The sequence below is a fragment of the Lycorma delicatula genome, chromosome 8, assembly GCF_047948215.1.
Source record: "Lycorma delicatula isolate Av1 chromosome 8, ASM4794821v1, whole genome shotgun sequence".
Classification (NCBI taxonomy): Eukaryota; Metazoa; Arthropoda; class Insecta; order Hemiptera; family Fulgoridae; genus Lycorma; species Lycorma delicatula.
The window spans coordinates 123071607-123098489 of NC_134462.1; the positions used below are offsets into that span (position 1 = coordinate 123071607).

The 26883-nt window shown below is 28.2% G+C and overlaps 1 protein-coding gene across 6 annotated transcripts in view; it reads right to left on the bottom strand.

Annotated features, from left to right (window-relative positions):
- The window catches only part of mahj (LisH and WD40 domain-containing protein mahjong), a 113746-nt gene extending 87112 nt beyond the window's left edge, over positions 1 to 26634 (bottom strand). For 4 of the 6 annotated variants that reach the window (XM_075372421.1, XM_075372419.1, XM_075372420.1 and 1 more), the window contains exons 1-8: positions 26363 to 26633; positions 22492 to 22592; positions 18483 to 18633; positions 13825 to 13965; positions 10877 to 11004; positions 7734 to 7909; positions 7013 to 7195; positions 2321 to 2565 (exon numbers count right to left, since the gene is read on the bottom strand). In XM_075372421.1, coding sequence (XP_075228536.1) covers positions 2321 to 2565; positions 7013 to 7195; positions 7734 to 7909; positions 10877 to 11004; positions 13825 to 13965; positions 18483 to 18633; positions 22492 to 22592 — 1125 coding nt within the window. In that variant the 5' untranslated portion in view covers positions 26363 to 26633. Of the gene's footprint in view, positions 1 to 2320; positions 2566 to 7012; positions 7196 to 7733; positions 7910 to 10876; positions 11005 to 13824; positions 13966 to 18482; positions 18634 to 22491; positions 22593 to 26362 lie in introns of all 6 variants that reach the window. The other 2 variants (XM_075372418.1, XM_075372422.1) reach the window with 2 other exon arrangements.
- Positions 26635 to 26883: the final 249 nt, after the last annotated feature.

Consider the following 26883-nt stretch of genomic DNA (forward strand, 5'->3'; position numbering starts at 1 on the left):
TGGCAGTCTGTTTTCAACTTTGTTATAGCTAAAATTTCTTACTGAAATGTTATAAACATGTAAATAAAACTTACTGTTCATATTGATGTATTGATATATACAACTGCTATAGTCCAATCTAAAGGTATTTGAAAACCTTTCTATACATTTTATAAACATAATTCAACACTAAACAGCTTTTTCTGTAACATTGTTATTATCTTTCATTTGATCATAAAAAACCATAAACCAATTTTATTGTATATAAATGCTGTCCAATACTTTCTTAAACAGTAAAAAATTGATTATTCCATTATCACTGTAATCATAATTAATTTTAATAAATAATTACGCTCTCATTTGCCTATAAATAATTTAACGCTTTTTGATGAGTAATTTCTTTGTTATTTCACTGTTATGTCGTTCACTGTACATGCACACACGGGTAGAAATTAAACTTACCATATAAATTACAGGCCAGCAGAATTTACATATTCATCCATAATAAATTTCAAAATTTGTTAAACAGTAACAATTTCAACAAATTCAAAATTCACCATTATAAAAAATTATTTTAATGTTATATAGAATTAAGTACCAATTGAAGATGCAGGATCCCGCAAAAATTGATTCTTGGAATTAATATGGTAAGTTTAACTTATCTCTTTATTGTGTTTTGGCGGTTTATTTTCATTTATATATAAAATTATGTACTCTTTATATAAATGTTTCAATTTTAATTGACATTTATCTATCAAATGAGTTATTTTACAAATTATTTTTTAACTGTTTAATTATTTATCTAATTCTGCAAGAAAAATAGTTTTAATACAAAATTCAAGCAATAACTAGATTTATCCTTCCTTATTTGATGCATTTTTTCAGCATTGACTATTTGCAGAAATACTATGTAAATATTTTGTAAAACGTTACATACATGGTACGTAAATTTCTTCCTAAAAAAGATTGCATTATCAAGTTGAAAAATGCAATTTCAATAATAATTATTTAAAATATATATTATTTTACAGGCAATCTTTTTAAGTTTCATATTATTCCTCTGTTAAATTATATTTTAAATTCTATTAATATAAACCACCAGGTACAGAATATTGAGATAAGATCATGTCTTCCCTTAATTTTACCATGAAAGTACTTTTGCAAGTGGCGGTGTTTATATTAATAGATTTAAATACACACACATATATGCATTGCAAATTGTTATAAATAATATAACTTTAAAGATTTCCATGACAGACTGGTGGCATCTATAGCAAAAGAAAACATACAATAAAAACTGTAAAAAAAATACTGGTCAGCAATCTTTCAGAAATATGTTTAAAATTATTTACTTCTTAAGAATCCAATGAGTTTACAATTCTGCCTTCTAGTGATAGTTAAATGGTAACTAAGCAGTTTTAAGATCAAAAAATATGTTAAAAGATCACAACTCAAGAAACAGCTAAAAATGTTCAGGATTTTGAGGCTTTTCATTGTTAAAGTTCTTGTTGTTAGTAACGTTATTTAGTTACAATTGGCAAAAACATTTAACAAAATCATGTGTAATGAAACATAAACCATGTAATATTTCTGCAGTGGGCTGCAGGCCTAATTTTTTCTAGTGCAAAGATAAAAAAGTAAAATTAAATTTTCTAAAAGCTTTAGAACAATCGTTTTTTAAAAAAAATTTACCTTATTCCAATTTAATTACCCCCACTTTCATGGAAGACTCATAACATTCTTACAAAATCAGTAATTCTGAACATGTTTCTGAAAAAAAAAATTGAAGACCAGTATCTTTTTAGTCGCTGAAATTTTTTTGTTATATCTCATTCTAATCTTCTTAAATAGTAAAAAAAAATTATTTTCTTAACTAAATAACATATCCATTTACTGATTTCCCCACTTCTGCTTTCTTGCAAAGTTTAAATGCACATTACAAACTATTTTAAAAGATGTTTACTGATTAAGTGTAATTTCAATACATAATAAAACAATGAGAATTCTAATATTTTAGTCACAACAATTTTTGACTGTATAGAAGGAAACTTAGAAAAGAATTCAAACAATATGGTGAGCCACTGTCTGAAAAATTTGGTATGTTAAGTTAAAATTATTTTTTATATTTAACTCAAAATTTCATTGATTCAACATATTTTGAAGTGTTGCTTTTATAAATCAATTTATTTTTCAAATTTCTGCTATAATAAAATAATCAAGAAACATTATTTCAGCAAAATGGCCTTCTATAAACTCTGTACAACTAATTAAAATTAACTCTGTACTTTATACTTTATAAAAAATACTGTTTATCAAACAAAACATGCAAAACTGTACAAACCTCTTGATATTCACCCATTGGGGTTAAATATTTCAATATGAATATTTGTTGTGTAGCTAATGTAGGTGGATACATTTGAATATGTCCTATAACATAAGATTCCATTTCAGCCCATGAAGAATTACTACAATCAGACACATTAAACGGCGAAGGTCTAGGAGGAGGAGACATTAACAAATTAGATACATGTGGTGGACTAGCCATCTCAGGTCTTAACTTCCTTCTTTTACTATCATTAACTGCATCTAAAACAAAAAAAGTACTTAAATGTTAAGTTATAATAAAATCAAGAGTATCTTAAAATTACATGTAGAAAACATTTACATTGTTAATGTTTTACGTTAAAGATCCATGGTAAGCCTGTTCTTACAGTTGGTCTATTGCTCGTTGAAAATGTTTTGACTTACAATTTACTTGCCATACATAAAAAAAGGACAAAAAAAAATCATACCTATATTTAACAGTCAAAAAAAGACTGTTATAATTATTTTTTCTTCAAACAGTATAGTTACATAACTGTTGATGTATGAGTCCTTAACAGTTCAAAGATGTGCTTTATGCAAATGAAATTTTAAATGAGGACAAAAATGAAAAATCTATTATTATTAGTCTTAAATACTTTAATAAAGTTAATGAATCTACAAACCAGTTGGGGCTGAATTTGGGCAGTAAGCTTTGCTGTTATATGTAAGACATTTGTGTTGGATTATGCAGATATAGATAATAGGTAGGTTTCCTTTCTGTTTGAATGATGAGGGTTGGTAAAAAGTTGTTAGGTTCTTGTTTATTTCTAGCTCTTGCTAGACGAATCAGTTTCTTTAATTACTTTTTTTTCTATTGTTTGCAAGATCAAATTTATTTTTTAATTATACATAACATATTAATTACATGTTACATTAATTTTCTTCACTAATTTCTTCTGAATTGTAATAAAATTATTTAAAAATAAATTTACTTAAGGTAAAAAATTTTTTCTCTTCTCACAACTTTTTTTTGTGCACAAATCTATTTATTGTGTTCATTTCTGGATTGATTTACTCAATGTAATGTACTTACAAGTAATCATCCAAGTACTTACTAATCTTTTTTTAATATTTTTCAAGATTTGTTTTCCCAGTTTCCTATTTTTAAAAAATATTTACTTCTTTTAATATTTTATCTTGACTTTAACATATAATACCATCACATGATCTTCCTCTTTTGTACGTGAATTATATCTCCACCATGAATAAAAAAAAATTCTGATGTGCATGCACAGACTGACAGAAGACACACTTATCTCCTCTTTGTTATTAAGAAATCTTAGTGGTAGATGGGTGCAATTACTTTTAGCAACAAAATTTTGTTTATGAACATTCATTTTTTGTAGCTAATACTCTAGAAACTAATTGCCTTAAAAAAAACATCTATCAATAATTAAAATGTTGCTTGTTTCTAGATGAGTTTAGTTAAAAGTCCTCTAGTTTTAACTCCAATAGTTCATAAATGTACATTTAAAAACAGAATTAACTGTACAATTTAATAAAAATCTCAAGATAGTTTAAATTTCTGGTACTCTAATAAAAATTTGGATTATAAAACAAATGTTTTCAAGAAAGTAAGTTCAATTTTTATTTATTCTCATATTTCTGTATTACATTATAGTAATTTAATTTGTCTGGTGTAAAATAATTGTCTTGGAAATAAAATGGACATATTCTATTACCTATATAAATAATTTTAATAATTATTTATTATTTGATAAATAAATGCATTTACATTTCAAAGTTATAATTGTAATAAACAAAGAGATTAAAATATTACAAAGTATTATGAAGTCAAACACGAAATTGCATTTCAAAATCAAATATTTTCATTATAATTCATTTCTTAAAGACAATAAATATGATAAGGAATAATTGAATTACCAAGTAGATAATTCATAGTCTACTTATAAGCATTTAACAATAATGTACAAACAAATTTTACTTAAACGTTACTAAAATTATGTTTTATTTTTTAAATATTATGCACAAGATAAAGTCATGTCAACAGATTAACTGATCAAATACACAACACAATCATTTTATCCTGCACATCATGATTCTATACACTATAATTCCACTATGGACTATAATACTCGCATTTTATTTAATTCATAGAATGTAGTTATGCACAACTGGTTGTCTTACAGCCAGTGTTGGAAACATCCACCATTTTCCTGAAGGCAGATCTGAACCATATTTTTTGACACTCTTTGTAGGACATCAGGGGCTAATGGAATTCATCTCTGCAGTAATGACTCGCTCCAGGGCTTGTAGAGTATGTGGGTTTGCTCAATATACACATACTTTCAAAAATAACCCCAGAGAAAGAAGTCTGGTGACAATAGGTCAGAGGGCCCAGACCATTTGAGATCATGCAAGCACCAAACATTTCTTCCAGAAATTCCATGGTATTTTTGTACGCATGGCACGTTGCCGCATCTTTTTGAAGGTAACAATAGCATTCATCAAGCTGAAGAAGAGCTATAAATTGCATAGTTATATCCTGGTATGCCAGACTATCAAGGTACACTAATTGTCATTTAAAACTCACACACCAAACCCTGCTGAGTGCAGCGGCAATTTATTTAACATGCAAGGATTTTGTGTTGACCAAAATCTGTTGTTCTGACTATTGACATAATCGCTAAGGTGAAAATACGCCTCATCACTAAAAAACACATTATCCAGCATGCCCGTTCCATTACTTTCCACCTGGTTGATAAACCATTGGTAGTACCTTATTCTTTTAACACCATCTGGAGGATTCAGTTCCTGTACAATGTATTTGGTATGCATGTAGACCCAATTTCTTTTTGGCCTTCTTTTACACTCCCATATAATATTCCTGCCTGCGATGATAATTTATGCAAACTTTTCCTTGGAGGCTATTGAAATAATGCACATACCTCTTCCATTTTCCCATCTGTCAATACTGAAGCATGTCTATTCATCTTCTTGTCAGCAACATTCCCGATCTCTCAAAAGCGATTGATGATTCGTGTTACTGTTGAGTTGTTTGGCACAGGTGCACCTGGAAATGTAACACGAAATTGTTCTTTAACGTAGACATATGATTTGTTTCTGAAGTACACCTCAATAATAAACACCCACTGTGCTACTGAAAACGGCCTGATTATTCACAAGGAACACGTTCTGTAATCACAAAGCCCATGTGCTCTGAACATACAAAAATAATTACTGCATACTGCATGCTGATGCCACCTACTAATAGGTTAGCTAACTACGCAACTAACACCTAGACAAACATCAACTAACTTTCAAAAATTGCTAAAATGTGGTTACTCATTGTCAGTGTGCTCAAGACAAATGATGTGCGCAATAAAATCATCACACTGTATATAGCACTGATGGCCAACAGATGCTTTGAATGTGTAAGAGAAGAAAACATAAAACTGGTGGAAAGAATGTTTTCCTGCTTTTAAAGCACTTTTGTTCACAATCTTCTCAAACTGGTTTTTGTCTAAGGTAATCAAAAAGAAACAGCATGCAAAATTTACTCACTATTTTTTATAACACTTATTAATAATTTTTTTTTTTTTTTTTTTTTTTTTTTTTTTTTTTTTTTTTTAATGAACAGGGTAAAGTTTTTTAATTAATAAATGTTATTCTCCAGAAGTAAGCAGATTAAATAATTGTAAATTACCAACTATTAAGAAATTTCTGTTTTCAATTCTTGAAACTCCTGAGAACCAAGCTACTTCTTGAAATGAAGGAAAGTATGTAAATAGTTGGATGTGAGGTCTGAGCTGGCAGATGTGATTCAGAAGTGTTTGCTCACAGAATCATCAGCAAGATTAATTTGTGACATCACCAATTTTTTAAATGTATACCTAAATTCTGAAAGTATGCTGCGGTACATCTATTTCAACTGTGAATGTTATTTTATATACCACAAATAATAAACTAATCGGGAAACCTTTTTTTGATTCCAAAAATATAGTTGTTCTTATATATGCTGATCGGATTAGCTTTAATTATTTTACCTATAATAAAGTTAAATGATATATTGGCACAAGCTGTTTTGTATTTATATTAATATAAGAAATTTTTTTATGACCAATCGTAATGCAGGAAAAATTTTACTCCCTTTCCCTCATTAAAATCAAAAAATGTATCATCTTTTGATTTTTTATATGCGCCTATCAACATTTACAGAAACAATCTTCAATGCAGATTCTAAAAATTTTTAAGAAGAAATTCTGTTCATTGTACTCTATGAAATGTCAATAAATATCACAGCAATAATTAACTGTAAGGATTTTTCAACTTTTGCATTCACTAAGGTTCTCCTTCCTTCTTCTTTGCTTATGATGAAACTGCATCATTTATCATTTAATAACTGAAATCCCATAAATCTCAGACAAATTGTGGTATATTTTTGCTGCACTAAAAAAATTTGAGAAATTAAATCACTTACTGAACTTTACACACTGGTAGGATTTTTCGTAATTGCAATGATTACAACCATTGTCATGGGAAAATAAATAATAGACTACTGAGAAAACTAGCTGATACCAATTTAATGAACAAGTTAAAACTTATGTATATAAACTCTGACTTGCTAATTGGTCACCACTTCATTAGCGATCAGCTTTTACAATTTTTACATCTAACTCATACTTAAAAATTAATAAATATTCAATACCTGCTTCAGAATGTCGTTTAATAATACCATTCGGTCTTGGAGGTGTTGCAGCAGCAGAAATTACATCAGAAGAGATTCCTACGAGTTCTGGATCATTAACATCATTTTTTTCAATTTTTTCTTTTTCAATGGGTGGTGGAGACATTTCAGTACTTAAACTTACACTTTTATCTTTAATTTGATCTATTAACAAAAACAAAAAAAAAAAACAGAAATTAAATCAATTTCACCATGTTCAATAATCTAACTTAAAAAATTGTCCACATTTAATTTTTTAGTTTCTGTTTAATAAAAATAAGTATCCAGAAAAACCGCATTTCTTTTGTTTACAAATTAGAAAATTGGTATATCAAAATTATATTTCAGTAGACATATAAATAAAAAAATGTATGCCATACTATACAAAAACATTTTATACATATATTTTTCTACCCGTATTGTAATATCAGGCTGATGTTCAGTTGCAGTAAATTTTCTGTTTCTTTTATGATGGAGAGAAATGAATATTATATTAAACAAAAACAAAATTAAGTATAATAATTTGATTTAAAATTCACTGACACCAAATCAATTCAGTTGATAATTAATTAGTAATTTATTCTTGAACATTTTTAATAAAAAAGGAAAGGAATCTACATCATTATCATATTTACTGAATAAGATAATTAATAACTGCCAATGTATTAAAAAATTAAAAAGAAATGGGTGAAAAAATTCCTACCTTTATTACGAACAGGTGTATTAGGATCTGGATCTAAATCTCTTTTAATTCGACCAAAATGTGCAAATGGACGGTTAACATTATTAAATCCTGCTTGATGACGTTCTTCATTAGCCTTTGATTGTAGAGCATGCAGACGTTCCAACATCAATGGTACTAACTTTCCATTCTCTTCTCTGAAATGGATACATAGAATAATAATAAAATGCCAAATTATTATGATCATAAACTTTGCAAATAATATACCTTATCAGAAAGTTACCTTTTTTACCCAAAATGACAGCAAAAACATTTCTACAACTATATCTTATATTACACAGGGTAAGCAATTTAAAACTGAACCGCTACAAACTTAACACAGTTGCAACATCTAAAACTATAAATGAAATGAAAATGTAAATTAAATTACATTCAGGATTTATATTAGCAAAAGTTTACATATTTACCCTGTTTTTACAAAAGATGTTTGAAATGCACAGCAATGCAGTTTTGTGCTAGCGTTTATTAAGACTCATCTGACTCAAAACATCGTTGTCAAGCCCGTAAATTTCTTGCTAAATGTTCGCATTCAGTTCAACAATACGCGGGGGGGATTTGATTCATAAACTATCATTCGAACAGGAAAAAATTACGACACAAATCTGGCGAATACAGAGGCTATCACACTTTGCTGACAGTTTATTCTTCTGTAAAAGCAACATGAATGCATGTTAGTGAATTATTTGATATGTAACTCATTTCTTCATTTTGTTGGAAGAATCTGTACTCTTTTTCATGATGTGTTAACCAACCAATTTTAGTATATGTACTGCTGAAGCAAGTACAGTTAACCGATCGTAGAATTCTGAAAAAATTGTATAGTACACTGTATTGACAATCAGGTCTAACAATGCTGTTCCCACTATAAGATTACCAGAAACCGCACACCACACACAGACATTTTTCATCATGAAGTAGATGCCCAAACATCTACTGAGGACTTTCAGTCATCTGATATCTGGTGTTGTATGAATTAACATGCCCACATAAATGAAACTATACTTCATCTGAGATTTAGAATCAGGTCTATCTGTCGATCAACATATTTTTGAGAAGTCAGTCACAGTAATTAAGACATTTTGGTTTATCTGTTCTCTTAAGTTGTAGTACAGCTGTATACGATACGGTTTTGAATTTAAGTCATAAAGAATCTTACAGCCAGATATGTGTTTTACATAACTTTTTACATAATGATGATGACTTCCATATAGATTTCTTCAGACTGGCAGAAATTCTTTGATCAGCTATGTCTTCTGGAGTCCTAAATGAAGATTGCTTATTTTGTTTTGTCTGAAATCAACCCCTTTGAATATCATTTTTAACCAAATAGTGTATACTACTCCTTGTTTAGATACTGACATTCAGAAATTGCTCAGGGAATATTTTATCCATAAAATATACCCAGAACACACATAAGGATACCCAGAAAACACATAAAATTCCACTATAGTAAACCATTCCTTAATCAAATACGGCACTTTAGAATAACACAACTGCTAAGAAAGAAACTAAACAATACTGAAGAATGTGTTAGAATAGTTTACAACTAACAATAATACTGTTAAATGTAGTGTTAACAATTGTTATCTAAATACGGACGACTAACCAGGTAGAATATTATACCAGTTTACAAAAATAAAATGCTTTTAAAAAGATTTGCTTTCCAAATATAAGTTAGTACATTCAGATCCAGGCCTTATTTACCTTCAGTACAAATCTAATAACAGCTCAGTAATTAATACAGAAAAATCTAGTAATAAAATAAAAATAAATCAATAAATGAGAATAGTAGGTGGCACTAGTAGTAGTGGCGATAATAGCAATGTTAAAGGTGACACTCAAATAACTGCAGTTTGAGCCGGCTCAGTTCAGTTTAAGTCACTAACCAGCTACTATGATAACAATTAAGGCTACAAATTAAATGACTGATCACAATTTTATTTTATTATATTTTTAAATAAAATATAAAGAGGAAAATAAAAATGGAAGCTCCTGAAAACACACAGTTTAAGTGAAATGGAGATAATATTTTCACTTTTTTTTCCAATTAGATATCTATTTTAAATCTTACACAATCAATGAGATCAGTATAATATTAAATGATGTATTAGGTATTGATGTACTTCTAGCTACCACAAACATTATGCATGCAATTCTGTAAAAGTACATTGTGACCAGCCACTTAGAGAATTAAATATTCTTGATTTTTTAATTTAACTACATCATGTTTATTAAATAATTTTTTTTAAGCAAGTACCCAAGGAGCCTTCAAATCAAATTTTGCCAACACCAATAATTTATGCAGAAAAAAATGATTAAATATATGTCTATTATAATTTATCTAGTCCTTAATATTCAATTCAAAATGATATATATATATAGGATATGAAATTTATAAATTTAAATCATCAATTTCATTAATTAAACACTGCCATAAGCTGCACTACTTTTATATTTTGAACTTCAGAAAATTTTGTGATGTACCGTAAAAATATAATTTTATTTTTATATATCACCAGAGTAACAACATCCCATCAAATTAATATATTTTTAAAGTGTATTTTCATCATAGTCTCACAAACAACCACATTATATTCAGAATATGAAGTTTCCATCAAGTTTCTTTCTAACAATGAGTGATATTGTACAGTATGACATTATGAGAGTACAAAAGAAGAGTATGACCCAACATACTTATATTTTTTGACTGACTGTTACTAAAAGCTTATCATAATATATCGCATAAAACAGCCACTTGAGGTAACCTACATTGCATACAATAGTTGGTTTAAAATAGGACAGCTCTTATTGCTAAATGTTAACAATTGTTAACACTAGTTAACAATTGTTATCCAAATATGGCCTATCTAGGTAGAAATATTATACCAGTTTATAAAATGGTTTTTAAAAAATCTGCTTTCCAAATATAAGTTAAATACATTCAGATCCAGGCCTTATTTACCTTTCATGGTATAAATCTTAGAACAGCTTAATAATAATACACAGAAATTTAACAATAAAATAAAAATAAATTAATAAACATAAAATAACTAAATACAATGTTTAAAAAATTATAAAGTTTAATAATAACAGGAGGTACTTACCTAAATCCAGCAGCTATATCCTGTACTTCCATAGCAGCTGCTAATAAACCAGTTGCATAAGTCTGTAGAGGTTCTGATGATTTTTCAGCCCAATTATAAAGTCTATGTACTAAAGCATCATTTGTAGGCTAGAAAACAACAGAACAGAGTAAAATGTAATTAACAATTTAAAAAAAACAAATATAATAACTAAAATTTTACCTACATAACAAAAACAAACATACTAAAAGTAATTTGATGAGAATAGGTCTGGAAGTAGACCTTCCAATATTTATTTTTAACCAAGAAGTATTTTTAATTCACATTCACTCCCTTGTTAAAGTGTTGTTGTATGAAGTTATAATAAACCAACACATATGCAGACTTTGCTGATGTCATTTCACATTTTAATAGAAACAGGAAATGGGAAATGCGATTGTAAGGAAACAATCTTCAAAGTTAAATGACAATTTCCAAATTATATTTAAAATCTATTGAATAAACCACCTAGTACAGAATACTGAGATAAGATATCTTATCTCAGTCACAATTGCATCCTCAGTCATAATTGAAATAATTCTGTTATTGCATAATAAAAATAAAAATAAGAAAATTAAGTATTAATTTACATGAATGCTGCTATCTGTTGCAGGCTTTATAAGACCACCTCCCTCAAAAACCACCTGATGGTTTATAAAAAATAAATTTTGTTTGTATTTATATATCATATCTTTCTAATATATTTAATTTTATGTCACTTTTATTAATTTCAAGCATTTCTAAATTTGTGTTAATATCAGAAATAAATTTTTATTGTTTATTAGACGATCTGCAATATTAGATAATAAACCTATTTATTATTTTTGTAATTTCTATAATTTTCAAGAATTAAAGGATATTCATTTTTCCTATACAAATAACATCACAATCATTACATTTAATTTTAAATTCCACACAGATTGTCTACTTTATTATTATTTTTGTTTTTTTTTTAATATTTCATTATGGAATTAGCATACCAACCTAAGTATGCTGGTTTAAATATTCATTGTAAGTTACAGTCATGTTTTCAATGATATTATTATTGTATACATTCTTTATATATATATTTTTTTTTCTTCACTTTTTTGTAACTTATGTATTGGTTGTAAGGTAGTTATTTCATATTATTGTGTTTTGATAGTTTTTTTTATAAATATTATTTATTAAGTAATATCATATCCACTTTCATCTACTACATGTTTATTTCATTATTTAACTTTTCTTTGTTATGAGTGTATTTGATTGCTCTATTTCATATTTGTATAAGTGTTAATTTTATGAGACCAAGGATGATATGATTTTTTATGAATTGTTATATTATTAGAAGTGTTCTATATACTAATGTTTCAATTTAGTTGCCCTTGTTTATTTTGAAGCACTTCAAAAAAGATTATTAACAGCCCTCGAGAAAGGACTGAAAGAGTACGAAATGAAAGTACACATGGGAAAACTAAAGTAATGAAAGTAAACAACAAAGAGAATTTAGTAATAGAGAACAAGTGGAATAACAAAAAGTAAAAAATTACAGATCTTTACGTACTATGGTAAAAAATAACTGGATGAGCACAATGGAAGTAAAATAAAGGATATCGATGGCAAAAGAAATCTTATGTAAGAAGGAATTGCTAAATAATAATAAACTGGACTTAGAGTCTGGACTGAATTCCTTTTGAGATGTGGATATGGAGAAGGATGTGGAAAATAAGAGGTATGAATAAAAAGAGGAAAGAGAAAGTATAAACAGGATTTAAAAAAAAGAGCACTTAGGTGGGAAGTACACAAAAGTAAAGGAAACTGATTAAGACATGTAGTTACAAAGTAGAATCTTCACAACTGCATCGGTAAGATCTATAGAAAGAGAAAGGAAGCAAGGAAGATGAAGTTAAGAGATAAGGTGAAGATTCGAAACTGCAAGAGGATGAAGAAGAAGGCTTTGGGTAGAAGTAGATGATGACAGAGGTGGCATAAAGGACCTGCTGCTAGGCAGAACACCAGATGATGATGATCCTTTGTTTTCTCCTTTTTCTTAATTAGTAAACTGTAGTATATGACATTGCAATTAATGACAAAAATATTCCAATGATTTTATTCACCGATGACCAAGTGATTGTTGCTGAAAGTAGATTTGATGCTGAATATACGATCAGAATATTGATTGGGAATTTAAAAAATGCGAATTGAAAGTAAATTTAGATAAACCTGGTATATGGTAGTTGGCAGAGACAAAAAAATATTATTAATGAAGATATTACTAAAGTTATCTAAAAATTTAAATATTTGAATGTCACTAATTCAGAAGCATTAGATAATAGGGATATCTTGAATAAGGTTGAGAATAGAAAAAAAATAAAAGATTTTTTTATAAATTTTATTTTAAAGAGAAATAATGTTCTTGGTCTAAGTTCTGATTCTTTGCAGTTTTCACTGAGATTAATCTCCGTATGGTTCTGAGATGTAGAAGATCAGCAAACTAAAAAAAATGATCAAATCATTGAAAATGTTATAGTCTCACACTTCTTGATAGGATTAGAAATGAGCAAATTAAAAAAAAAAAATATTGGTGGACAGACCACTGACGAAGAAGATGGAAGAGAGATAACTGATGTGGTATGATCATTTGCAACATATTCTGATTCAAGAATCTTCTGTTATCTTAAATGATTAAAATTAGGCGATGGAAATGAGGAGAACCAAAAGTGGGTGGATGCCATCTTGGATACCATGACAAAATAGACCTTAGAAAGGAGATCATAATCTATTGAGATGTAAGATGTCCTTCACCATCTTTCTATTTGATTTAGATCACCATGTAGATCCATTACCACCTATTTGATCAAGACTGGTGATGTTTATAGTGCAGTTGATAGCAAAAAAATGTAAAAAAAAAAAAACCTGCAATTAAAAATTGTTTAAAATATAATACTCACTGTTTCAAATACTGCTGATGTTTCTAGTCCAGGCATGATATCCAACATTAATCGACAAGCAGCTATATTTAATTCCCTTACATCTTTACCAGTAACTAACATTCTGGACCAGTAGTTATCACGCAAATAATCATTTACAAGCTAAATGGAAATAAAAGGAAGAAATCATTAAAATTATACATCATATTATTAAAAATATAGTAAACTATAAATATAGATTTTAAACAAAAAAATACTTCAATCATTTGAAGTTATACCATATGAACTATTTCATCAAAATAGTTCATTTCTTTTGGGAATCACATTTCTTTTGGGAATCAGCCCTCCTAGTTCTTTATGCTATTCTGGTCTACGTTTAACAATTTAAGGATTTATTTCCATTGTTGCCATATTTCTTTGTATTGCAAAAGAAATATTTAAAGATATATTTAAATATATTTCAAAAGAAATATTCTTCATGAAAAGAAAAATTTAATTTAAAACAAATCAAAACTTGTTCTTTTCTGTTATCATAGTTTCATATTGAAAACCTGAAGGAATTTTTAAAACTACACATAAAAAATATCCACCCCACTTTCCTCCTCTTTCCCTAGGAGTTCAATTTCAACATTCCACAAATTTAACAAAAATGAGGTAAAATAAATAATCGATTGGCTTACACCTTGTGATGGCTTTTGCAACATAACATTATCTAAATGTTCACTACTCACAAATCACATTGTTTATTTACATTCTTGCGGTGCACAGAATTTTTGTTTTTAATATAAAAAAAAATCTGATAACACAGTTGTAGAACTTTTCCCTTCAAGCAGCTTTTTTCTGATCCATGGCTTATACACACAATTTAATTTAAAATATTTATCATTTTATTTACATATAATATTTTTTGTTTACAATGATTATAACTAAAGCATGCACACATGTCATATTTCATTCACGCAGGTGTATTGGTTCTACCGTTCAATATGTTTTTACACATTAAATATTCAGTTATTTAATTTTATCGTTCACCTGTGACATTACAACATGCAGATAACTACAGCAGATGTATGTCACTGATACATTAGTGCTCCTTATGGTGAAAGGGGGTACTAATGACACAGTATACCCACTTAGCCACTAATTTATTTATAACATTTTTTGGGATGGGGGTGTGATTTTGCAAATATTATTTTTTAATTGTTAACAAATGTAGCTAAGAAAAATAAGACCTTAATTAGGCAAAATCTCAAGATATTGAGGGTAACCTTATTCTACAACCTCACCTTCTTGACCTTTTAATATGTAAATTTACCATTAATGCCTCATACATGTGACCAAGTTTGGTCAAAATCAGTCAAGTAGTTTAGGAGATATAAGGTGATTTGGAGTGTGACACTGAACACATACAAACATTCAGAAAATTTCCACCTGGTTTTTGGGTTCCTTGGGTGTCAAAATGTACAGATCCGGTGAAAACCACATATGCCCAAACTGGACTGACTACAATACTTTCCCTTCTAAAATTATAGCTCTGCTATAGCCCTACATAGTAAAGTAATATTGAATTTTCTGTCAATAAATAACATTTTATCACATTAATTCTTATCTCTGGAAATAGGTTAATTTTTATGGGTTTTTATTTATGCTAAAAGGTTTTTCTCACAAATTTTCTTTTCTTTTTAATAATTAGCAACTTATTTTAATAAGGTTTTTAACTTAATTTTGGTGATTTAATATGAAGTGAGAAATAAAGTAGTTAACATTTGTGTAAAGGTTGAATGCAGCTGCACATTTAATGGTCAATGTAAAGATAATTTTAGGGAAAATTTACCTCATTATTTTCTTTTTAACTATATAATATTTTAAAAAAATAAATACAAGGATGTACTCAAATTGTTTATAAGATTAATTTTAAAAAAGTTAGCTCACTAAAACCTTTTTTTTAATCAATAATGCAATCAATACAAAGAGCAAAAAATGAATGAGAAGTAAAAACAGTTAAGCAGTGCTTTAGTTTTTTAAAACAAATTTTTACTAATTTTTGTTATTCTTATGTTGATTTAAACATAATCAGATGACAAAATTATGCTTAAAAAAATAATAAACATAGTTAATAACAAAATTCTCAGTAATTAAATAGTACACAATTAAAAATGATAAATAACTTCTTAGTGGCAATGTATCAATGCCACATTTTTGTCAGTCACAAGGCTAATCCAACATCCTGGAAGGTGTTAATCTAGATAATTTCAAATATTTATATGTTAGCAAGGTGGAGCTACAACTTGTATGAGAAAGAAATTCTAAGTATGTTCCTTGAGTTATTCACCACTTATTTAGTGGAAAGTATTAACCATTCAATACATCATGAAAAATTCCTCCAGTTATTGTGGAAATATGAAAAAAGAACAGCCCGTAGATCTTGTTGTGGGAAATAGCATGAAACACATACACCTTACACAAATCATATATTCATTGTACAGTTTCTCTAGGGTTTTCTGTTCCCCATATTAGTATGTTGTAAACGGGACTTTTCCACTAATGTGAAACATATACTTTTCAAATATTAGGCAATAATAAAAAAAGCACCTTCAACAGCATGATCCAGCATGTCCAAACAGAAACCTTTACATAAGATATTATTGTCATCACAAACTTTAAACTGTAACTTTCCTTTTTACACAGAGGTCCAATGTTTTTTTTTAATTGCTTTTTCCATTTGCACATGAACTGCATTGTGAGTAATTTATTATAGTTTGTACTGAAATAGTGCTGCACAACGGTAATGGAGTTTGCTTACACCAGTTTGAGCAGATAAAAAAGCTTTCTCCACAGAGGTAGCGGTGACCACCTCGCCAAATTGACTGTGACACAATAATCAGTATCGATATCAACAGCAGCTGTATCAATTTAATAATATTTCTTGACAAACCATACAAATTATTATCTTAATATATTACATTAAATGTTTAATAAACCATCAAAAGTTTCTATTCAATTTATAATCACACTGTACACACATGGCAGATGTACACTTTTACTACTACCATCTGTGTATGTTTTTTTAATATGCTGTTTCTTGCAAAATTTTCTTATTCTTCTTACATACATTTTTCAAGTTAACATTACAGATCATCTGACAATAATGAACAGCAAACAATAATGGAATGTTATTAAATAAATCACAAAATATTTCACATTACATATTACAAATATTGTTTTTTTTTATTTAAGTACACTTAAATGGCAAATATAGGTAAAAATTGTATGTACCATTTAAGTGTATTTTTTATACTTTTTAATAAGCTTCATTCTAGAGTTTAGCTAATTTTTCACAGCTATCAAATTACAAATGAAATAAAAATACATGGAAATTGATCAAATAGTATGTTACTATACTGTCTTATTACATCAGTTTTATTTACAGTACACTATTCTAATCAGTGTATTAATATTTTATAAACAATAAACAAATAATTATAAAACCTACAAATAAGTAGAAAAAATTAATCATTCCCAATAAAATAGCACTTTACATAAACACTAATTATTTACTGCACATTATTTTAATCTATGTTATTTGAAAGTAATGTTTTAACGAACAGCATACACGAATCATGTAATGTAATGCAAGTTATACGTCATAATTTATAATCCAATTTGGACTGTAGTACTTTAATATAGCTAGGTGTAAACACTACATCATAATCTAACACTAATTAAATATAACACTCATTTTCATATAGATTATTCACATTTCCAAACAATAATTATCGCTATTCAAGCTCTACTAAGAGAAAGATGTCCTTTTTTATTTCTTCTTCAACTTGGCAATATCCTTTTCTAATTAATGGTGATTACTTACACTTGGCTAAACAGTCACTTAAATTAAGTAGATCAGTACATTCTTGTTACATCACTCAGCCTACACTAAGTAATATTAGTGTTACAGTGAGAACAATTAAAATAGTTACAATTTTTTCAACAATCAGATTAAGATTAAATTGTTACAAATGCTAATATTTATAATAAATTATTTAATGGAGCTGTCATAAAAGTGTACAATATTATTATACAGTCAAGCAGGATAATGTATATACTTTAAAATTTTTAAAAGGAAACAAGCAATAGCATCATACTTCAAAAACCAGTACAAAAAAGTAGCAGAAACAACTGGTGATCTAAGAGGCAATGTTTGGAGGTAAAAAAAAAGGAAAGAACAATCTTGGAAAAACATCTAGGGCAGTTTCTCTACACACCATACATAATAAGTGACCACACAAGTGAAAAATTTATATTTATTTCAAAAAATGTGTGGTGCATAGGATTTATTTGTTCGACTTAGTAATGTCAAACACCAAATATAACAATCTTAATATTCGTTTACTAAGAGGAAATTAATTTCAAGGATTTTATCATCATATAATAAAAACATCAGCATATCCAGCTGACTTAAGTACAGTTATTACTTAGCCTTCAAGTTACTTCATTCACTACAGGGGATGGCTGTAATGAACTCTCACAGAAAGCAACTCTAATTGGTGCTTTTTACACCTCAGGAGCTTTAAATGTGTCCATAGTCATAAGAAATACTGGTAAAACAGGTGGAAATAATAAACATACTCATAAAAAAGTGAATTTCAGAAAATTTCTAAATTGAGGAAAAAATTACCTACTTTATTCATAAAATTATCTTTCCTAAACAATATTTTCAACATCTGTCCTAAAGCACAAGTAGGGTCTGCTCTAGAAGGATGTCTCTCATCAAATGGATCAGGGTCCATTTTCATATAATTTTCAGCTTGTGCCTCAATTAGTTCTGCTAACCTGAAAATTAATATAAAACAAATACATAAGAATCAAAACAAATAAAATGAACTAGAAGAAATATCTATGAAGGCTTAAAAAACAATTATTTTATGAACATAAATTTAAAATTAATTCAGAATAAATTTATTAATATTAATACATTAAAAGAACATGGTTATAGCCCCACTAATAGGCATCAGCTAGCTTAGGATGATAGTATATGAGGGGTTACCCAAAAAAAAACTAGAATTATTTTTTGTAGGCAGATGGGTTGGTAGTCTGTTCTCTCCTGCTAGGTATATTTACTAGACACTCTGGTCAATTGGCCAAGTAGCATTCATAAGAAACCATCGCATTGGGAGCAGACAGAATGACTGTTTTCTTAAGCCCCTCCCAATGCTCTCAGTGATTGTGTGATGGCAAACTTGCAGTGGCAAAAGGAGCAACACACCAACTTCAAATGTTGTTTCCTGTTAAAAAAACTGCAGCACAGACAGTTTCAATGGTTTTGGAAGCTTACAGGAAGGAAGCTCTAAGCCAGGAAAGAGTTTATAAGTGGTTCAGTAGTGGTCAAATGTCACTTGAAGATGAACCTCATTCGGGTTGCCTCTCGATGTCCAGAACAGACAAAAATTTTCAAAAAGTGCACGATGCCATCACATTTGATCGTCATAGAACAATCAACGAATTGGAGGAAATAACTGCATTTCCTGGAGTTCATGCCAAAGAATTCTACTGAAGGTTTGGACATGAGACTTTGTCACAGCATAGTTTGTTCCATCACTGCTTTCTGATGACCAGAGGGAGAACTGTCCAAGAGTATGCCAGGAATTAAGAGAATAGGCACAAATTGACCTGGACTTTCTTTTTCATTTCACCTTTCAACAGAGCCTCCAAGAACTGTATTTATTATTCCTTTTTCCCAAAATATATGTTCGATCCAGTTTCCTTTCCTCCTTCTGTCACCAATATTGTTCTACTTCATTTATTGTTCATAATACTTCTATGTTCACTAAGTACTTATGTACTTAATCTGTTCACCCATTTCATTTTCTCAATCTTCCTCCAGACCCACATCTCAAAAGCCTCAATCCTATCTTTTACCTTTTTCCCAGAGTCCATGTTTCACTACCATGCAAAAGTACAAGACAAACAGCATTTTACCAGTCTCTTCCACAAGTTCATATCCAAATTGCAGCAGAATACATTAATCTTTCTAAAAAAGGCTTCCTTTGCCATTGCAATTCTCATCTTAATCTCTTCTTTACTACTCCAGTCTTCAGTTAGTACTGTCCCACGATATTTGCATCTTTTTACTTGCTCAATCTTTCCTTGTTTCAACATTCACACGTTCCCTCTCATTCATCTTCATAACTTTTGATTTCCTAACATTTATTTTCATCTCATATTCCTTCATCCCTACTTCCAATGCTTTATCATTCCTTGTAATGTCTGAATGTCTTTAGCTGCAATCAGCAGAACATCAGCAAATCTGACACAATTTATATTTCTAAGTTTATTAAGAATAATATAATAATCATTACTAACAAAACATCGTTGGTTAACTTACGGCTCAAGGGCAGGAAGAAATGGAAATCAGTAAAAGGAATTAGAACAATGATGAAGAATTTTGTAAATTCTTATGTCCTTGCAAAACCAATGAAAACAATAAGTTTCCTAGATCATTCTTCAAAATGGAAAACTCATTAAAATAAATTTTAAACATTCATTGAAAGCTGGGAAGAAAATAAGTTGTACGTAAATGAGAAACAAGAAGTACACAGTGAAAGCTAATGTCTCCATAGTATACAGTAAAATTATATATATATAAAATTTAATTATTATATATATATTTTTTTTTTTTCAATTTTAAATATATATATATTTATATATATTTCAATTTTTCAATTTTATACAGTTTTATAAATTGTTGTTACAAACAGAAGTTTCAAAAAAGTGACAAGGGAATTATAGTAGAGACAGATAAATTATGAAAGAATCAGAACTAAGAAATAAAAAAAGAAATCCTTTTAAGAGAAACTAGAGATATAAAGGAAAAGATTATGCAGGCATAAAAAAAGAATAGGGAAAGAGATAATACCAAGGAGAAAGCGTAAGATGAAGTACCAGAAAGGAGGTAGAAAAATAAGGTGCCAAAGAAGGAAGAAGAATAGATGTTTATGGAAGAAAGGGAAATGGAGAGATTTATGTTTCAGTCAGAACTGGCCAGCAACTGGAAACTCCACATTATAACAATTTAAAAAAAAAAAAAAATAAGGATTATAAATGTGTGTACTTTTAAATAATATTAAGACTGATAAATTTCAAATTCTAATTAAAACTTGGCAATTTGAAATTTGCTATTTTCAATTTATTTCAGTTTTACTCCGGATTCTGAAGGAAAGAGATTTCATTCCAGAAAAAAAATTAATAAAACCAAGATTTTTTAATATACTAAAAACATGCAAATATGATTCACAAATGGTAAACTTATTAAACCCAACTCAGAACAGGTAATAAGATCAAATTCAGACTAACACCTTAAGTACATCAAAGTACATTACTGCTTTTCTAGATAAATTATTAAATGTAAAATTAACAAAATTATCCAAATTTATACAGATTAACACTATTGAAGCTTACTTCATTATTATACAGAGTGTTCTGGGATGTATTCCACGAACTTCAAGTACTCATTCAGAACACGAAAATGAGAAAAAAAAAATCAGTTTATATAGAAATAGAGTATCCACTTACCAACAATTGTGAGTATTAACTATCCAAGTGCTTTCAGATTATTCCTCTATCATCAGAGATTACTGATTAATTATGAATTTCATAGTTGTGTATATAAATTTTTATAAATGGGAATTAAAATGAATTAACAGTAATGATAACAGTTGTGAACATCTTACTGACACAAGACGTTTTTCTTTTAACGTTGACTTATTTTAACTATTGACAATCAACTCTTATGAACATAATAATTTTAAATTTTATTTTCATTTTAATTCCCATTTATAAAAATTTATATGCACAACTATAAAATTCATAATTAATCAGTAATCCCTGATGATGGAGGAATAATTTGAAAGCGCTTGGATAGTCAATACTCACAACTGTTGGTAAGTGGATACACAAAATTATATAATACCAACAATGCCAGATGTTAAAAAAACTGAACCTAAAAAGTTCATATCTACATAAGTTCTACTTTGCCTTCTTTTTCTTCTGAATGCCATTTTATGATTTTCAACAAAAAAATTATTTCTCAGGAACAGGTAAACAATTAGCCTGGCAGTACACTTGCAAACCGTAATGCAAGTTGATAATTTTTTGCCTGTTTTTATTTCCTCCACTAAATGTAATAAAAATTATTAATAATATATAATAAATTAATAAAAATGATCGGTTTACATTACAGTGCACAAGTGTACTGCCGGCTTAATTGTCTGCAATATCTCGATTGTCAACAGATTTTTACAAATGACGTGTTATTTTTTTCTAATAAAATGCTTAATAAATTTTGGAAAAGTAAAAATTTGATCAAACAAGTAATTACAAAGATACTAAAGATTACAAAAATGAAGATGGCCTCCATTTTGAAGGAGACACTTTTCAAATTATTTTATTTTGTAGAATAAAACACTACTCTTAGATCTGCCAAATTTAATTAAAGTAGTAAAGTAAAGTAATAATTAAACCCTTGCTGAAAAATAATATTTTTGTTGAAAATCACAAAATGGCATCCAGAAGGAAAACAAAGCAAAATAAGATTAATGTTGATATAAACCTTTTTGCTCATTTTGGTGTCCTGAATCAGTACCTGAAGTACAGGGAATATGTCCTGGAACACTTTACAAAATAAGTACTAACCTAGTTAATACCGGGACTGGATCATAATTTGCAGTTTGATGTTCTTCTTCCCACTGACGAAAAATATATAAAACTTCACCAATTTCAGTATTTGTCTCCATCTACAAACAATAGTATTTTTGAAATATTATTAAATTGTTATACACATAACAATAACTAAACTATTTAAAAGTAATATTATATAACTGTGTTTACAAGACGAAAAAAGTAAGGTACAAGATAAACGCCAGTATGAATAACAAAGGCTGACTCCCTGTTAAGAAAGACTGTTTATATAACTAGATAATATACTTATTGCTACTTAGGTCTATTTTAACAGCAATACTGACTCAGTATTTTTTATTTAAATACCGACTCAATAATAATAGAAACTCACTATTAGAAACAAAGTCATTTCTTTCTGTTCTTCCCCTCTCTCACAGACTCTCTATTAAATGAAGATGAAATCTAGCTAATGCTCCTACCTTGAAATGATCTACTTTTCAGTATATTACCACACCCCAAGTTCAGATAGGTGAATATTAGATGGTTCAGGTAGGGTTGTTTAACAACACATCATTTTCAAGGGTATTGAAAAACAAATAAAATGTTATTTAGGATTATTGAAACAAAGTTAAAAAAACTTTGTTTCAATAATCCTAAAAATGGCCTTTACTTACTATTTTTCACAGGAAGTTTCATACGGGCTTACAGCATCTCTTAAATAACTGCTCAACAGAAACTTGTTAAAAAAATAAGTAAAATACTGTATTGAACTTTCTAAACCTTTGTTTGAAAACACTTTTGAAACTAGCTATGAAAAATATTAAATGGTAACCATTTTGGTTAGGCATTAACTTTTTTACAACAAAACATTTAGTTTTCAATGCCCTTTAAAATGTTATTTTACCCTTACTATTCAAATTGGTTGTTTTCCCCTATGTACATTCCCTGTAGACTTTTTTTTTAACCTCTGGAACTACCGTTAGGTATAACTTCACAGAATGAGATGAATGACAATTTTTGTAGCATGTAAAAATGCCATGCCTGACCAGGATTCAAAACCAGGGACCTCCGGATGAAAGGCTGAGACGCACCACTCACGCCATGGAGGCCAACTTCCCTGAAGGCTTGGAGTGTGGTGATCTCACACTGAAAGATAGGTAGTTTTGATGTAGTAGCACATATATATATATATATATATATATATACCTATAAGAGGAAGACTTATTAACTTTTAATTTGTCAACATCTTCGAAAAGTCAAAATTCAAAGAATTGAAAAAAGGTATAATTTTTTACTTTTACAAAATTTTTTTAACATAATTTTATTTAATTTAACAATTTTTTTAAGTTTATTAATCTTTTTTAATTTGGATAAGCCTGTAATAAAGCTACCTGTATTTTTAAAAAAATGCTCATAACAAATTTGGGAATCTTAACTTAAGTAGGAAAAGGAATACAGAGAACACAGCAAAAAAAGGAATACTTCCATGCAAGAATTAAGGTTCTGGGTTATGTGAAAACATGTATTTCTTTGTATTTTGATAAAAAAAATAAATAAAAAACTATTAATACAAATGTTTTAAATGGGTGTAAAAACAAACAACAAACTGCATGGTGCTGTGTTATGTGGAAATATATATATTACTTCTTAAACAATATTTTTCAAACTAATCTTCTTGAATTTTCACATGAAGATTCTTTTAATATTAGAATGTCAAGCTATATTATTACACTACAACATGAAGTTGAGCAATAATAACAAAATGAAAAATATGTAAATTATCTAAAATAAACATAAAATGAATAAGGAATTTCTATAAAATAAAATAAAAATTATCATATGATCAATTAACACTATTCTACATCAATTGATTATATCAATAAACACTATTTTAAAAGATAAATTTCTAACAGGCTACTGCATAAAAAGGAACAAGTTATTCCCAAATCCAGTGATAGATCTAACTAAACCTAACAGTTCCAGTTCTTTCTTCCATTCTGGGGGGAACTTAGTAGTAAGAGAACCTCAACTTACAGGTTGCAGTAAAAACAGAGGTAACTTCCTGGCACAGATTTTTACATTCTTCAAACTGTACACTTTTCAAAATTAGTCTGCAGTTGTATAAAAAAGTGGAATTTGTTCTCATATTTCTTTATGTCATTTAAAGAGACTTTATTCCAAACTCAACAGAAAGCAACCCTGTATGACTCAAAATTTACTTTTGACAACAAATAAATGCATAATTGTGAAGAACACTGTTAAAATATTACAAACGAATATGAGATAATTGTACATAAATAGTCAACTAAAGGAGGGTATATCATTCATCTGGTTTCAATTTGAGATTGTAGTAAATACAGAAGTTATGTCTTCACTATCCATCTAAATCTATAATCTAAAAAATAAAATAAAATGAAGCTTCAAGAATCTTATAAAGAAAAGTTTGCATGCAAATCAGCCTAATAGAAGAATTAAGGAATCAAAAAACACTTTATGATGCAATATTCTTCGCCACTTAAACAGTTTTTTTTGTAAACTGTAAATAAAGCACATCATAATTAATACAAACATTTAAGAATTAAAAACAGAATTGCAAACGAATTTCTGTAATTCATCTTATATATATATATATATATATATAATATATATATATATATATATGAAGCAAATTCAATATTTTATACTATTAATGAAATAAAACTAATAATAATGGATAAAAAAAAATTGCACACTAAAAAAGAATAATTATTTACATAAATATTTGCATTACAGGGCACATATACTTCCAGCTGTTTACAGCGTAGCCTATCATGAGATTTGTACAGTGGTTATGGAAATGTAATAATATAAAATTTATTATAAAAAAAGTAAGCAAATTAATCAAAGTTCCATAAAATTAATTTTAAAAAGACCCAAGCTAACCACAACTTTTTACATAATTAAGCTGAAATAAGTATTTTATCAACAATACAGCATAATATAAGCAAACACACATAAAATAGTTTGGAATATTTCCTTTCACCTTCATATTGATTGTTACTGCAAAATTAATGAAATATTAAAAATCAAGGCAAACTTATGTCCCACCAACGACTAATTATTACAAATATCAAAAGTAAAAGTAAACACCCAGACCAAATTATAGAGCACTTTATAGACTTCACACAATTTTTGCACATAAATTTTTTGTTAATGTATTTTCTTTAATCTCTAAAATCACCATATGAAAAAGCATTATTTGCTTCTGTATAACAGTGAAGCAGTAATGCAATAAATTTCAAAACCACATTTTATAAAATAGGCAATATTGAAATAGTTTTAAGCTTATCACTAAAGATAACTGAAACAATTCACAAAAAATAACAGGCTAGTTTATTAAAATAAAACGCTCATTAAAATGTATGTCTGAAACAAATATCAATACAAAACAGTTTAAATTAATTATAAAGTAATAAACTGTCAAAAGAGACAGCAAATTACGAACAGTTAACATTTTTGATGTCCCATTTAATATTACACGGGAGCCTATTTATAAAGAATTTTTTTTCTATTTCTGCATTTATAGGAAAAAATAAATTTTCATTGATCAGCATAATTGGTTTACACTCTTACAAGATAAACACATTCATTCTTTTCTAATTTCTACAATCTGACGATTCACTAATATTTCAGTCCAATATATAAGCAAAATCAACATTAAGAAAATAACTCTGGATAAGAATAACCACTAACCGAAACGACAGAATTACTGTTACGTTATATCACAATTGAATTACTAACAAACCCATAATGATATGTTTTTAAACAAGCAAATGTTTCTTATCTACACTGACAATTATGATAATTAATATAGAATTATAAGTATAAATAATCAAGAACAAAGTACCTAGATTAAACGGTGTAAATACAAAATCAACAGACAAACCGGACTCTTGTAACGTGAACGTAGGTTATACAATTTTTTATAACAAATAGTTACACACACTATCCATAGGATTTATAAAACTAAAATCACAGTTGAAAAATGAAAAACTGTTTAATTAATTTTACGAACTATTTTAATTTATTTAAGGAAAACGTTTGAAAGCAATCACCGCATGGTTCAGTCAGTAGACATTTTCCTAGTAGTTAATGTGTAAATGGCAATGCACAAATGTTTTACACGTATGCCAACAAAACAGAGCTATCAACCATTCCCTAAAGTCGCTAATGTAATAACGATTCCTATGAGAAAAAGTTTTTTAAATGAAATTGACCTTCAATTTTTTTTTTAATTTTCCTAAAATTTCAATTATTTAAACTTCGATGAGAATTTTTAAAGTGAATCGCTCAATCAACTATTTTATTAACTTTTTATTACTGTTAAAATAACTTCGTTTTAAACTGGATTTTTTTCTTTAACTTCAA